This window comes from Abramis brama, assembly GCF_963993115.1.
Source record: "Abramis brama genome assembly, chromosome: 19".
Lineage (NCBI taxonomy): Eukaryota > Metazoa > Chordata > Actinopteri > Cypriniformes > Leuciscidae > Abramis > Abramis brama.
In genome coordinates, this window is record NC_139981.1 from 18,129,526 (window position 1) to 18,146,746 (window position 17,221).

The following is a 17,221-nucleotide window of genomic DNA, read 5'->3' on the forward strand; positions in this document are numbered from 1 at the left end:
GAAAAGTTACGGAATGGCTGTGTCAATGAAGCGCACGACGAAGGATGATTCCAGGAAATAGTCTTTTAATCAAAACCCATAAGGAACAGGAAGAGAAACTCAAAAACAAGCATCCAACAAAGGCTGCGTTCCAGTCCAAAATTGTCATGCCCTTCACTCGCTAACTTCCCTCCGTCTCGTTCACTCGGATGTATGTCATTGCTTACGTTGCATGAGTGCCCACTACTGGCGGAACCTTTGCAATAGGCTGAATTGGAACGTGCTAAGCCCTTGATCACTTAGAATCCACTATGGGGTTGATTTATTATTAATTTTTTTCCCTTACAAAATTGTTTAATGCAGCATTCTATATGTATATAGGTGTGTTTGAGTTGTTGAATTAAAAAAAAAATATATATATATCATAGAGTTGTTTGTGGTGGGGTAAATTAAACGCAATATGCGTTGACGTCACAATCGTGTTGCATTGTGGTATATGTCAGTCAAAATCGAGGGAGCGAGGGTCTGTCCATATAAACTTCCCTCGTCCACTTCACGAAGTGGAACGCACTTCAAAATGGCGGCAGGGATTCCCACGAGGGGAAGTGCTTAGGGAAGTTTGCAAGTGCGTGTCTTAAAGTGGACTGGAACGCAGCCAAAGACGAAAACAGACAACTAGACAGTACAAGACTAAGACTTAAATACACAGGTGACAGGGAGGAACTGATTGACAAGATAATTGAGACACAGCTGAACCAAACAAACTAATGAGGAGGGTTACCATGGGAACAAATGAATGGCGGGAAACTGAACAAAAGAAACAAAGAATAGAGTCCAAAAACAAACAGACGTGTAACATTGGCTCACATGCGATAAAAACTTTTCATTTTGGTGCCATTGGCCAATTTCCTGACACAATAACTGGTTTTAGAAGCAGTTAAATTAAATGTTCTGGCTGAGTTATTACATTCTGCAGACATGCAATAGTTGTGATGTCCCATAGAACAGTTGCAGTTTAGAGAATGTTAAGACTGTTAAAAAGAAAATAAATCAAAGCGATTGAGGAAGAAAACTGTTCAAAGAGTTGCTGCAGATTTTTTTTTTTTATGGAAACCATGATACAGGATTCTTTGATTAATAGAAAGTTTAAAAAAAAAACATTATATTATATAAAAAATTATAATAAATAATTATATGTAATTCTGATTAAATTCTAATTATTTCAACTAATAAATTCAACTATTTACTAAACATGGTGTTTCTTATTATAATGTTGTTGGCACCATTTTATAAGAACAAGCTGCATTACAGTGATTTTACCATTTAGGAATCCTTTACCCATAGTACAATCACTGTAATGCATGGCCTTGAGTTGCTTATTGCTTAAGTAAATGATAATGGGAATCATTAAGTACCATGGTATCAATCAAAATACATTGTGTTATCATTAGAAATGATCAATGTCCTCAAAACTGTCAAATTAATTAAAAATAGTCAGTCAAAGAAAAGAGTCAATTGAAGAAAACACAAATGAACTCGAACATCTGGGCAAAACAATCCTTTTAAACAGACTAGCAGATGGACACGTGTGTGCGTGCGTGTGTGTGTGCGTGTGTCAGGTGTTGGAGAAATTGTAACTCTTTTAAATGTTAAATTTGATTGCAGTGTTTAAAATCTGACGGAGCGTAAATTATCAGCCTGTAAATGGTAATGTTGATTTACACACATCTCATTAATTTACTCATAGCAAATGTGAACATGCATAGATCTATAACCAGTAACTTACTGCAGGACTCACAAACGTTCGACTATTTTGAAAGTTGGAGTGCAGTTTCTCAGTCTCCGAAACAAACTCTTTAACAATGTGTCTGTGTGTGTTGGAAGCTATTGGGCCTCTGCTTCCTGAGGTCTTGTTGCCATGGCGTTGTGACTCATGGTGCAGGGTGATTATTTCATAGCTTCTAGCCAAGAGAACAAGCTTACACACTCTGTAATCACTCTCTCACACATATATAGACTTACACATATTACGGACACACCCTGGGCAACATGTCAGAGCAGTGGAGAAATGCTTATATAGAGTTAAGGTGTTAATGTCAACTGCCAAATGCAGGATGGATGGACGGATATTGTAAAATGGTAGATAGATAGATAGATAGATAGATAGATAGATAGATAGATAGATAGATAGATAGATAGATAGATAGATAGATAGATAGATAGATAGATAGATAGATAGATAGATAGATAGATAGATAGATAGATAGATAGATAGATAGATAGATAACATGCATGTGTGTTCATTGGTGTTCCAGAATGTGCCTCATATGTGTCCCTTCCATGTCCTTGGAGAAATACATTGTACCTGGCAATGTGCAAAACTCTCTCTCTTACACACACACACACACACACACACACACACGCACACACACCTGGGCTGGGTTGTGTGATGCCCAGATGGTCGCTGGCAGAGATGTGGTTAAAATGCTAAAGGCCCGGTGGCATTATACACACAAACTGCTAGAATTTGTGGCATGATTTATAATAAGAAGGCACAGAGTTGTCTTCATATACTATCCATCTCAGCCGCTCTGCAGTTTTTGGTCACTTAATAAGCCGTCAGGTACACTGAGTAGTGTATGTCTGCATGTGCTTTATCTGTGTGATGGTGTATGAAAGAGGCTGCACGGTGTAAATGAATGGTGTGTGTGGTTATTTCTTGGAGCACCATCATGCCTCAAGTCATTAAGACTGCGGATATGCCGTTTGTGCGTGTGTGTGTGTGTGTGTGTGTGTGTGTGCGGCCTCATTAGTGCTATATGTAAATGAGTTGGCTCGTGTCCAGAGGGGTCACAGACACCACTACACAAAATAAAGACTGAAGATGTCACAAGTGTGTGTATGAGAAGACTGATGTTCTTCAGTATTTTCGTATGTGAGATGTTTATCAGCAGTGGCATTGAGATACTCAGACAGCTCAGAGAGAGTAAATCATTGAGAATATGAAGGATACACAGTAAACCACATTGCTATCTTTTAAGATCAGTTTTTAGTGTTATTTTATGATTTTTTTTATTTAATTTAGTTTCTTTTTTTCAGCACTGCTTTCCCCCCAATTTTCTAGAATATTTCTGAATTGAAAAAAAAAAAAAATCTGCTTTTGAGATATTTCAGTGTTTTAATATCTAAACCATTTCATTTCAATCTACCATACTATTATACAGTGTAACCTTGTATTACAGACAGATTTTGAACACACACAGGCACACACTCACACACAGAATGTCTCTTTTCTCTCTGTCTAAGTTCAGCACATGTTGTTTTTATTCTCTCACTCAATTCCCTCATTCACATCATTCTTTCTTTCTTTTCTACATCTGTTATGTATGTGTTTATTTTATTTTGGCCATGCATAAAAAGGGACATTATGTTTTTCCTTTAGGCCAGAGAGGAGGAGGGCGTTCCGAAGCACAGCTTGTCCAAAGACACGCCCAGACTTGTCCTCAAGACAAACAGCGATGTGCTTGTAAGATATAAACCATTTAACACCCCAAAATTAGAGATGTAGAAACAGCATATGCATATTGATTAAATGATTTAGAAAAATTGTGTGATTGTGACCATGTCTGAAAGTCTTAAGTCATAATTTTGAAATATGGTGAAAACAAAACTTTTGACCTGTTTGTTCTAAAATATTTTTTTTTTGTATTGTGACATTATTTTATTAAGTATGCAGTAATATTAAAATCCTAGCCAATACTGATAAACCAATAATTATTGTAATGTTATGGCTAATTTGGTCGATATTAAAATTCCTTAAATTAATGTTAAAAAAGCACTAAAAACCAAAATCTGTCATTTTAAATGCTACAGATTACAGATTACAAATAATATATACAGTATGAAACATGAATTTTTACAATTTATATTTAGCAGTGATATTAAATGATTAAATGAGTGCTTTTAAAGATTATTTTCAATATCAATACCTATAATAATAGGTATTATAGGTCAGATATCATTCCTAGTCAATATTGTGATGAGATATATCATACCAATCATATCAACTTTACGGCAATTATCATTATTAATGTATATATATATATTTTGCATTACAGTGATGAGAATGATGTCACAATCAAAAACATGACGACTCTAAAATAACGTCTTAATGTGTTTGTTATATTTTGGAGTGAGATATGACCCAGAAATTCCTTGCCATTATTTTATAGTGCAAAAACAGCATCGCAAAATTGTTTTAGCTTCTGTTGATTAAGACTTAGCACTTGACACAAGACTGGTCATATCACACATATCTGCTCATCTATTTTATTAGCTGTAAAATCAGTTTGTTATACATCTCTGACATTCCATTTTTCATGTTTTTATTTAAACATTGTCAATCTGCATTGAATGTTACTGTTTGCCACATGAATGGACAAGTGGGATATGTGCATGTGTGTGTGTGTATAAAATCAGCATATGGCTGGTCGAGAACAGACGCATTCTGGGGACAGAGGGTGTGTGTGATGCGAAAAGAAAAGCATTAGCACGGAAACTTCCTTTCTAACATTGAGTTTGCAGCCGTACGTTAGCAGGTAATTACAGTAAAAGAGCGTACAGCTTCTCGCAGCATGGTCACGGACATCGGCTTAACGGCTACAGCAGAAGTAAATGACAGTAATTACCTCTCAACCATGTTAGAGAGAGAGAGAGAGAGAGAGAGAGAGAGAGAGAGAGAAAGGCAAAATAAGGGTGAGTGAAAGATTAAGAGAAAGAGAGACAGTGGATTGAGAGAGAGAGAGAGAGAGAGAGAGAAAAGAAGTCCATTAGGGTAATGTGCAGTAAAATTTCTCTTAGAGAGCCGTGACTCGTTAAGTGGTCTCCATCTGTCTCGCTTTTTAAACTCAGGAAATATGAAAATCATTTATAATTGAGAATATCCAGGCTCGCCTTGAGCTGTTTTGTGCTTGTTAACTGGCATGGTTAGAACTTCCATATTTAAAACTTAAAACTTCATTAGAACATCACATGGATTCATGAATGAGTGACGTCTGTCAGCCCCAGCTTCTTCCATATCAAGCCGATTTCAGCAAGGTTGGAATACTAAGTATGTAAGATTTGTATGTAGACAGTCTGCCATATTGATTTGATCTCCTCAGGTGCTGTACGTCGTGTCAAAATGTTTTTGTTTTAAATGGATTCTTAAACTAAAAAAAATTAATTAATTTGAACTAATTTTATTAATCAGTATTTTACAGTAAAAATATCTAAACATCCTTAAAACAACATAAATGTTGTCGCGAAGCAGAGTCTTATAATAAGACTTTTCAGAGAATATAGTATATAATATATATACTATAATATATAATTATTTTAAACAAAAACCTCATTGTAATATAGCAGAGCTGTGCATACAGCAAGAAAAAAAAACTATTCGTGGGGTCAAAAATATTAATAAATAATTCAATATATATTTTATCTGAAAAGTCTTATTTTATGCACTTATCTAAAGTAAATTAATTTTGTTTAAAAAATTTTTTTTTTTTTTTTTTTTTTTTTTACTGGATGTGTTTTTGTTTTTGTGTCTGAATGTGTTACTATGTGTGAATATGTGACCATGTCTCGTCCAAGCCAGTGATTTCACATAATCCAGCTTTCCCTTCCTTCCTTCCTTCCTTCCTTTTCTCTTTCTCTCTCTCTCTTTATCTGTGTGATGAATGTCCATCATTGACAGTAGTGGCATATGATAAATGCCTTCATTATCTTCAGTGGAACTCTGGCTTTGGCAGTCAATTCACTAGTCTTAAGAGAAATCTCTGTCTCTGCAGTCCGCTTAGGCAGGCCTGGGGCAAATCATTTTCAGATTCAAAAAAGCATTGTTGGTTTTAAAATTAAAGGCGTAGGTTGCCAACGCATTAGTAAACGGTACACACTTTTGAACACCACACATATCAAAATAAGCAGGCATAGGAGTTTGTAGCTATTCGATTTCTATTGTGTTCAGCGTGTGTGGAGTTACGGGATTAGATTAAGAAGTGTAATTTTGTTTCTACCTGCAGCACTTTAGCATGCAGTGTTTTAGTGCAAAACATGCCTGTTTTCTATAATAATTAGACTTATAATGGATAGCTATACCTAGCACTTAGAACTGACTCACAAGATGGAGAGTTTCAAGTATTTGAGTGTGTTTGCACCATTACTTAATCTGCATAAATCTTTAAGTGAATTGGAAGCTAAAACCCCCCCCAAAAAAAGTGCATGCAAATTAACAACGTAATACATTCTCTGTAAATTCCCTCTTCTGTCTGCAGTTAGTTGTGTTGCCAGGTCTGTCTGTGTCTACTTTGTCTGTCTTTTTGACAAGCCAATGTTTGCAAACCTCTTTCTATGTACTCTACTCGCCAGGCCTGAGGCAAATTTTTGTCTATCTGCACTCAACTACTTCAACTGACCTCCTCTCTGGAGATAACAGCCTTACCAACTCCAAGACACTTTTGTCGAGTGGTTAGACAGACAAAACTATCCTGGCAGAAAGAGTGTCAGAGAAAAAGTGAGAGACAGAACAAGTGGTTAATCATTTAGTACTTTATTATTGGATATTCATGGCTATGTTCATCTTTCTATGGTGTGTATATCCCCCTGTTAAATTACTCCATTCTTTGTCTTAGCAAAACACATCATATCCTTTAATTACCCAGAGTTCCATCTCCCTTTCTATTCTGTTGCACTCATACATGCTCACGCAAACCAGGTTTAAGCCCCTCGTTCCTGTCTATCTCAGTCTGTTGTCACTGTCTTTCTCAGTTAGTGTCATCTGCTGTGCCACAGATACACACTCACACACACACACACACTCAGAATCCACATGCATAATTGCCCCTTGAAGGGAAAACCTTTTAGTCGTAGCTGTCAGTTTGACCCTGCAGCTTGCCTTAGGCAGCTGACTCCTGACATCTTGTAATGAGTGTGTCTGTGTATGAGGATGTATGTGTTAAAAATACAGAGACATTGTGTTAGGAAGAGTTAGAGAACGTTAATCAGAGAAAAACTATTACTAATTTTTAAAATCACACTCTCCTTTGGCATTTTTTTATATTTATTATATTATTTAATATTTATTTATTAATTAAATATTTAATTGCAATATTATTTCATTATGATGATTTATTTTATAATTCATATATTTTTTATTATAAACTTTTGTAATCTGTGAGAGATGATCATCTGAGAGCTTTTTTTATTTTAATCTTTCATGACATAAACCACATTTCTCTTCACACTTAGGTGGTTATAATGCTATCTCTTTTATCCCTTAAACCCTATAATCTTACAAAGATCTGACACTTTACAAAAAACACATACTGCGTTCTAAGTGGCTCTCTTAGTCATAAAGAAGGACAGCCATACTCTTTTAATGATGTCTTAGTCCATGGAGAGTGTTTAGTTTAGAATTTGTATACTTTAAAATAGACATTGTGAATAATTAAGCTCTAGTTTACATTGTTCACTTTGCGGTTGTTCATGTTACAGGTCTGCGATTGGTGCAAACACATCCGCCACACTAAGGAATACCTGGATTTTGGAGCGGGTGAGAGGCGGCTTCAATTCTGCAGTGCAAAGTGTCTGAACCAATATAAGATGGACATATTCTATAAAGAGACTCAGGCCGCACTGCCAGGGGGTCTGTGTAACCCTCCTCTCCCCACGAGTGATACGAAATCAGAGAGTGGAGGAGGTGTACAGCTCCTTACACCTGAGTCCTGGAGTGCACCTCTAAGCGAGCTCCGCAGTCGTAGGGTGCCTTCACCAGGGGGTGCCACCACTGTAGCCGGACCTTCTGGATCCACGTCGGGGTCACCATCTGAAACCGGAACTGTGTGTTCCTCCTCGTCCTCGTCATCCTCGTCTTCATCATATACGAAAATCCCCACACCACGGCCACACGAAAGCCCCGCATTACCGCCACACCCTCAACCACATATAGCAGGTTTACATCCAGCTCTGGGTATGCCTCCTGGTAGCCCGCCGATGGTCATGACACCCCGTGGCCCGGTCCCTCTCCCTCTCTTTATGGAGCACCAGATGATGCAGCAGATGCGGCCTCCGTTCTTACGTCCCCCAGGCCCCAACAGCCCTCATTCCAATCCCATGATTCCTGGCATTGGGCCGCCACCACCTCCTCGGACTTTGGGTCCTCCATCAAGCCCCATGCACCGCCCACTCCTTTCCCCCCATTTACACCCGTCCTCCAACCCAAACCTTTCTGGGAACCCTACAGGTATGATGCCCCCTCACCATGCCGGCCACATGCCAGGCTTGCCTTTCCCCCCAGTTAACATGATGTCAGCTGGACCCATCCCAGTTCCGCCCATTATGAATTTTGGCATGCCTTCTCTGGCCCCCTTAGTGCCACCACCAACATTATTAGTGCCCTATCCAGTGATTGTGCCATTACCAGTCCCCATACCCATTCCGGTGCCCATACCGTTCAGTCCGCAGGCATCAGGTGACCGACCAGGAAACGACGGAACACTTCCGAATGCTGCAAGCGAGCGGAGCTATTCAAAAGCACCGCGGTCATTTTCTCCCGGCTCCTCCAGAGGGGAAGAAAGGGACTTTCACCAAGACCCTCCCACCTCAGATAAACTCTCACCGGGATTTTCCAAACAGATGGACCAGGGTAGGACAAACATGGCTGATCTGTTGGTTAAAACAGAAAACTCTGGTAACAAAAGCTCTGGACACTCCCATAAAGACACACCAGCAGACGGAGTCATTGATCTAACGACCAGTTGGCGTTCCCGACAACAGCTAGTGATCCAGAGGGCTGTATCCTGTGTGCAGGTAAAAGCAGAGCCCGGGTTAAGCCCACCACCTGCACTTTTAAGTGAAACTGAGGTGGATGGGTCAGCTAGTTCTAGCATAGGGACGATAGAAGATAACATCAGAGACAGAAATGCTGAAAGCCCATTGGCTAGTGTGGCTCTGCCTTGTGCTGACCCGTCCTTCTGCAGCGGCACGCCGCCACTTTCTCAACCAATCACGTGCAGCGCCTCCACTGTTTCTAGCAACACCACCACATCTAAAACTGAGCCTGCCTCTGCTACTCCCTGCAATGTGATCGTTAACGGGAGCTGTAACGTGCCTCCAGCAGAGAGTTCGATCAGAACGCCTTCGCTAGAGCAGCGCCCTCTGGTGGAGCCCTGCCGCAGGACTGCTGCTGTGTGCGACGAGCCTGCGGGCGCAGATCTAGAAGGAGAGGACCTGAAAGAGAACAGCTGCTTGGCCACAGAAAGAGACTTGGCAGGTAAGAGAAGCTCAAATGACCAGTCTGCCATTACAGCGGGAACAGGGGAGGACAAACCTCAGAGCCCTGAAGATGACCCATCTGGTGAGGACCATGCTTATGCCCTGCCCCTAATGCCCAAACCTGGCTGTGTCATTCAGCCCGTGCCCAAACCTGCTGACAAAACTGCTGCCATCTTGCCCTGTGGCTTGACAGCCCCATTAACGGGAACCGTTCCAATGGAAATGGAGCCTCCGCTGAAGAGAAGGTGTCTGCGTATCCGCAATCAGAACAAGTGAAATAGAGGACAGGTGAGAATCAGATTTTGTCAACTTTCTTAGTAGTCATAAGTTTAATAAAATTTTACATAAAATTTGTAAGCACTACAAATGCTGTCAAATATGTCTGTGCTTTGTTACAAATTAGTTTAAAAGGAATAGTTTACATACACACACACACAAACATATTTTTATTTTTACATCACCCATGTTGCAAAACTGTGTAATTTTCTTCTGTAAAAGACAAAAGCATGATATGAATATTGTAGTTTATCGATTATTCCATGCAATTAAACAAGGAATTGGAGCTTTTAAATGGATGCAAGCAGGAAGCAAAAGCACCACAAAAGTATCACAAAAAAGTCCATGGCTGTATCCGAAATCGCATACTTCCCTATAGGCAAAAAACAGTTTGTCACAAAAGAAGTATGTCCGAATTCACAGGACTCATAAAATAGTTGGCACATATTACCTGGATGATCTACTACTTCCAACGAAATTCTGAAGTGTGCATATGATGGACACTTTACTATCCCATGAGGCCACTGGAGAGGATTTGTTCATCAGCAGCCATTTAAAAGCTCCAGTATACAGTGTCACAGATGTTGAAAACAGTGCTGCTTAATTTAAAACAAAAAACTATATATATTGTATGAATAGAAGGTCCAAAGGAAGAGCATTTATTTTAATGGTCACTTTTGTTAAATTTAATGCACCTTTGCTGAACAATGTATTCCTTAAAAAAAGATCTTACTGACTTTAAATTTTTCAGTAGTATTATGCATATAGTCCTATACAATAACTTTGTGTTATGGACAGAGCAAAACGTTACATTATAATATGTTATAAATCAACATTATTATACAATACATGGGAAATATTCCACTTAAGTGGGTTATTAACCGTCAGTCAGTTGAACCCAAGAAGTGGTATCAGTCAGATTAATGAATTAGGCATTTAGTCTAGATCAACTGATTCATTGTTCAATACTCTATCCCTTTAATACTCTGATAACTCTTACATTTATCTCTGAATTGTTCCTTTAGCCTCATGAACCATTCAAACTGATCGAAAAAGACCAACAAGTCTGAATGCAATAATTTACCTATCACTACCTCTTCTCTCTTTCATTTTCCCCACCTCTCTTTCGTAGATGTTAACATCTCACCAAAGGGAAAAAGAGGACTGCACTACAGCAGAGACCATCAGCTGTCCACAGGCTCCACAATTCAGCCAATCAAGATGTCAGCCTTGTTTTCTCCACCTTTCCAAACCCTCACATACACGTTCTGACTTGATATGCACAAAGATCATCCGGATTGGACAGAAGTCAGCTCCGTCTCCACCCCTTTCGGCTAAACAAAGACTGACACAAAGTGTTAACCTGGGAAGTAGATTGGCTGTGATGTTTGACCTCACTTGCGATGTCTTCAGGCATAGTCTGTTCTCAGTCTGCTTGTTCTTGTCCTCTTCACTCGACCCTCCATCCATGTCTTGTTGTTGAGAAGATTTTCCCCCTACTGGTTGGAGGCGGCATTGCAGTGCAAGTCAATGGTGTACATATACAGATTTCAAAGAGGGCGGAGCTTAAGCCAAACACAATAGGTCTGCCAGGCTGCCAATCAAACATGCTCATGAATATCTGAAATTGGAACAGGGCCTGTTAAATCCTGCCACAGATGGATGGACCAGTTTTCTGCTTTGCCTGTGATTTCAAAGAAGTTCGGTTTAATCTGTCTGCACGTTTGTGGTCTGATGCTAGCCATTCAATAGCTTCAGTTAGAAAGACTAATACAGATGCAGAGCCGCTTTGAAAGATGGACAGAAAACTCTCTGAAAAGTCTCTCCGCTCAAATCTTTCTCTCGCTCTCCCCCTCACTTCCTCTGACTATGCGTATCAGTATCTGCAACACCAGCAAAACACTCTGTAGTCTTTCTTAACCTCTTTCCTTTCTGTCCTTTCTGAGGGAGAGGTGTTTCGGAACTGGACACCAAAAAAAATGACAGGAAGAGAGAAACGTACACAACCTGGAGGGAGTACAAAAATCACAGCGGGAGCACAAAAACAGAAGGATGGAGTGAACTTTCATTTCATCGCTGGGAAGATGCTGGAAAGTCATCCACCGTTGGAGGAGAAAACTAGAAGATAAGTAGTCTGTACTACTGGAGAAACGTGTTTGTGGATTGTTTGCTGGTTTATTGTGAACCAATGAAAATTCATTTACTCATCGATTTGACTTGAGGATTACAGGGTACAGACCTCACCAAGCATTTTGGCGAACTGTTAAAATGGCTGCTAGCTTTGTGGCCATTGGCTTGGAGACTGTCCCACCCAGTCTGTTCCATCACACAAATGCTCATTGCCATGCCGCATGGCTCAACCAAGAGTCTGTCTAACACTGCTGGTGGGTTGTGTACACACTGCCCTGATGTATCAGATGGCTGGATTGAAATCAGTGTCCACAGGGGCATTTGGGTTGGGTTTCTCATTATTTATCATTGTCCATCATATTGCGGTGCTCTTATTTAAGAAAAATCCCTCCTGGGTTTCCTATCAGAATACAATCAAAACCAGTGGAGAGGTCAGTAAGTGTTTTGGGCAGCAGTGAGCTGGTGTCAAGGGTGCATTCCTGAGGTTCATTTGTGTTTTTTTATGCTTTATTTCTTTCGCCAAATCCCAATCAGTGCTAAATTATGTTCATCACTTCCTTTCCAGCTACGGTTACAGGAACAGTTCAGTTAGTTCCAAGGTGCCCTTAGTGTAGAGTTCACTTACACCAGATGCCAAGAACATTTTGCTTAAATGTGGACTGAGTTGGCTAGGTGGACATAGAGCCAAAACGATTTTAGTTACATAGAGTACTGAAAGATCCGAATGCAGGGTTAGCACCTAAATGCACAGGTTATTTGTTTTGACTAAAGTGGAGGAGTGAACCTTAAAGCCGCGTGTGTGTGTGTGTGTGTGTGGGAGAAGGTGTATCAAATTTCTGGCCAAAACAGAGTTCAGTTTGACAAAACATTCAAGTTTGCCAATTTATTTTGGGAGAAGGTCTAAAATTCAAGTCAAAAATATGTCATGCAAGGTGATAGAAATCACAATGAGGATAAAAACAAATGACACAGATCAAACACACACTCTCTGGCGATTTGACAATACGGTAACACTTTACAATAAGGTTCATTAATATTAATGTAACATGAACTAACAATGAGCAATACATTTGTTACAGTATTTATTCATCTTTGTTAATATTAGTCAATAAATATACAGCTGTTCATTGTTTGTTCATGTTAGTTCACAGTGCATTAACTAATGTTAACAAATACAACCTTTGATTTTAATAACATATAAGTAAATGTTGGAATGCTGAAGAAGTTTTGTTCATTCTTAGTTCATGTTAATTAAGGTAGTCAATTAATGTTAACTAATGAACCTTATTGCAAAGTGTTATCGACAATACTTATCGACAAAAAATTCAATTATACATGAAAAGAGGAATAAGACCTAAACGTTTCCCTTTCTATTTAAACAATTTTCTGAGAGCAGATTTTAAGATAAGACATTTTTTGTGTATTTTCTGTTTTTTTCTTTGTCTTTTGTCTTTGTTTTTTCTGTTTTTTTCCTTGTCTTTTGTCTTTGTTTTGTTTACTTTTTTATGTTCTTTTTTATTTTAACTGGCCAACACTGATCTCCCCTCTCTTGCCTTCAACCTTTACCACTTCTCTCTCCCTCTTTTCCCCTCTCTTTTTTTTTTTTTTTTTTTGCTCTCTGCTCTTGGACGATGTACAAAGAGGAGTGCAATCCTACCCTATCCCTCTGTACTTTTTTGCAGCAGGATTCAGTTTCACAGTGGTATATTTTTTTAAGAGTGGGCTCAGAGGTCTAATTGTGACTGGTTAGAGTAAGGACTTGATTTCTCTCTGGGGTTTGTATGTGGCGGAGTCTCATTCCAGTGTCAGATTTAAACACACACACATTCCTGTGTCAGATTTATTTTGTCAGTCCTGATACGGCTGGCTGACCCTCCTTCTGGATTGAGGTGTTACAGAGAACAGATTGATAAAAAGGGCAAAATGTCAGCAAAGCACAAATACACACACACACACACAAAGTGCACGGTCAATCTCTGTGTTTGTTGTGTTTATGTAAGCGCAAGGGAGAAACAGTGAATCTCAGTGTTGATCTGTGTGTGCAGTGAATCCAAACGTACATTACATGTCTGGATTGGTCGTGAGGAGCCAGCGACAGCATCATATGTCGCTCTCATTATTGACTCAAATTTCCTCGCTTTTTCCCCCCTCTCTCTCCTTCTCCTCTTTCATACTGAGCCCTTTTACTTCTCCCTTCTTATTTGATTTCTTTTACTTCTCTAAGTAATTATTTATTAAGTTAGTATTTCAAATATTCCATAGTGTACTATACCTATGGAAGCCTGTTTTAATCTTAAAAAAGAGTAAAAAATTAAAAAAATGTAATTGTGAGAGTTTAAAATAAGAACATAAATCACATTGTGAGAAATGAAGTCACACTGTGGGATATAAAGTCTCAATTATGAGAATGAATCGCAATTGCTAGATTGAGGGGGCATTTACACGACACCGGTTTTACGGCGTTTTGGGAGCCTGAAAACACAAACTTTTGAAAACTGGTTTGAAATTGCGAGTTTTTGAAAACGATACCGTTATTGTGTCTGTTAACTACAAAAACGCGAATTTGTGACAACGTTGACGTCATGCACAATGCGCATTGTGTGTTCAAACTATAGTTTTTCTTTAAAAAGTGACATCGCCAACTACTGGCCTGGCAGCATAATAACGCAAAGGAAAAACGTTTCCGTTTTTAGTACATCGGCGTCGTGTAAACGTACCCATAATCACATTGTGAGATACAAAGTCACATTGCAAGACAGAGGTGCAATTATAAAATATAATGTCTCAATTGCAAAAAATAAAGTCTCAGTTGTAAGATACACAGTAGCAATTTAGCAAATTCAATGTTGCGATGGCAAGATAGTCACATTGTTATATTTAAAATTAAGTCGTAATTACCTTTTTATTTATTTTTTACTCTGATATCCAGATGTCCTGTTAAAAATTATTCACTCTGAACTATACAATTTTATTCCCATTTTCAAACTTCTATAATGATTTGCTCTTTAAGAAGCTCAGATGTTGATTGACAGGGTGTATGAAGGACAATTTAAGGTCACATCTTAAAGAAATCACTCTTCGTGATTTCTTCACTCTTCCACACACCACCCAAATACCCATTACTGCTTATCTCACAGACATGAAATATTATTTTTTATCACTTCCCTGTGTTTGTGTGTATGTGTGTGTGCGTGTGTGACCTTGCTGTTGAAACCAGAGCAGCACAGACTGGGCTGGGACAGATATAGCCCTGAAACCCAACACTGTTGTAGTGTCTGCGGTCCCACGCAGACAAGACAATGACACCAGCAAAACGCGCGTGTGTGTCTGTGTGTGGGACATAGCAGATGAAGCTGTCCTTGACAACAGCAGGGAGACACTGTGAGTGTATGTGTATATTGCATGGAAGAGATAGTGAAAACTGTGTAAACTATTATAAATGGCCACAAAAAAATGATTTAACCATTTTTATTTGCTGTCCTGTGCTTTCTAAATGACATGTGATCCTGAGTTTTCAGAGTGAGAAATATTCAGTGTGTCCATTATAGGGTTGCCAGATCATCCTAACCTGGTCTGATAAATCAAGCCCAAAATATATTTCACAAAAATACAGTACCGTTCAAAAGTTTGGGATCGATTTAAAATTGAATTTATTCCTGTGATGGCAAAGCTGGATTTTCAACATCATTACTTAAGTCTTCAGTGTCACATGATCCTTCAGAAATGAAAAATAAGCAGTTTTTTTTTTTGGTGAAAAATGACAAAACATGGGAGGAAAACAACTTGGAGATATTTAACAACTGCTACTAGTGGTCAGGTCACACTTTCATGTAAATAAATACAAGGACATGGAAATGAACTCAAAACAATTGTCATATTTGTAAGTGACTTTAAAAAAAACCCCGACATGGCAACATTGGTCCACCAGAGGGAAGTGAAGTGTGCTCTGTCAACAAGAGCAAAGCAGGACAGATGAGAGACTCAATGAGTTAAAATGAACTGAAATAACAAACCATAGAGCTTGAGTGCAATACTGTAATCCAAGAGCGTTTCAAAGGATTTTCATGAGAGGCGCCTGTTTTAGAGGCCAAAGTGTCTTTCAGTCCCGAGGCTGTGTACACAAAGAGCATTTGGCTTTTTCATTCACCAAAATTAGTGAGTTCGAAATGTTTGGAGGGCTTCCGTTTAATCAGACGGGGGGAACATGAGCACTGCTGTGGTGAAAGATCAGCCACACGCACAGTAACAAGATGGAGACGTGGAAACTCACACACCCAACTCAAATACCAGCAAAACCAATCAATCAGTGCATCCCTCATCGAGCAGTGTTAAACAACTCAAATAAAACATCACAGCAATGTCAGCTCTAACTGGAAAAACCGAGAGGCAGCTTAGAAGTGAGTTTTCATCTTACACAGTATGGGGTCAGTAATATCACAACCTGTTTTCCCATCATTCCTGTCGGCGGTATTAAGAGGATGGCTTTGACAACAGCCAGAATTATGCAACAACAAAATCTTATTTCTGCACTCTGTGTGAGAGGCACTATGTCTGTGTAAAATAACAAGAGCAAACTGCAGTTTCTAAGGAGTTTCAACTTTTTTGAGGCGAACATTTGAGCTGCCTTAATTATTCTTTGTGCTCTGTAATTAACAAAGCCTGCTTGTTTTAAAAAAAACACTTTGTAAACAAACACACACACACACACGAATAATAAAATCAACTTTGTTATCTGGCTAGTATGGATGTATAGATGCTTTGTCTGTCCTGTATGAATCTGAGATTTTGTTATTTGCCCTCCCTCACTCGTCCCACCCTTATCACCCCGAAACCTTGTACATTTACCCTTGTTGTTGTTTCTCAATCTTTTTTGTGTACTTGCAGAACATTTTATAGTATTATTTATTACTGGCAAGCCTTTGCATTTGCAAATAATAAAAAGCGAGAGAGATGGTTCTTTGAACAGGGTAGCAAGAGGCAGCAAAGCTGCTCAATGAAAAGTATGTCTGTTTGATTTTTTTTTTTTTTTTGATTTTTTTTAAATTAAGGAAATGCAAGAGAAAAGAAAAAAAGATAAACTTGTCTTTTGATTATGAAGTTGTTATAAAACTTGTTGCTTTAAAATGTATCATTTTTGTGTTGTAACAGTATTTGTTTAACCCAGTGAATTGCTTATTAAAAACAAATAAATAGAGGCACACTTCAATTCTTGTTTCTCCAAGAATGCTCTTCATTTTTATTCTGATTGCTTATTTCATTCATTTTTGTCATTCTCAAACAAATGAACAATCTTGAACAATTGCTTGATTTATTCATGGCAACAATAGCATCACAAAACACCACTGAGCCGACTAAAATCAATACAATATAACATTCATTTGTTTTAATTCAATAACACAAACATGAACAGAAACAGAACTCATTTTAAAAACAAACACAACAGGCTGCAACACAACGTAACACCAAAGACAAGTGTACAGAAATGACAGAAATTATCCACACAAAAAAACAACAACAACAACAA

The 17,221-nt window shown here is 38.7% G+C and overlaps 1 protein-coding gene across 1 annotated transcript in view; it reads left to right on the plus strand.

The window, feature by feature from the left end:
* sobpa (sine oculis binding protein homolog a) overlaps positions 1 to 16,903 on the plus strand; it is a 38,441-nt gene extending 21,538 nt beyond the window's left edge. Inside the window, exons 7-9 of the mRNA XM_084093386.1 lie at positions 3,422 to 3,505; positions 7,513 to 9,579; positions 10,700 to 16,903. Coding sequence (XP_083949512.1) covers positions 3,422 to 3,505; positions 7,513 to 9,567 — 2,139 coding nt within the window. The 3' untranslated portion in view covers positions 9,568 to 9,579; positions 10,700 to 16,903. The remainder of the gene's footprint in view (positions 1 to 3,421; positions 3,506 to 7,512; positions 9,580 to 10,699) is intronic.
* The last annotated feature ends 318 nt before the right edge of the window (positions 16,904 to 17,221 follow it).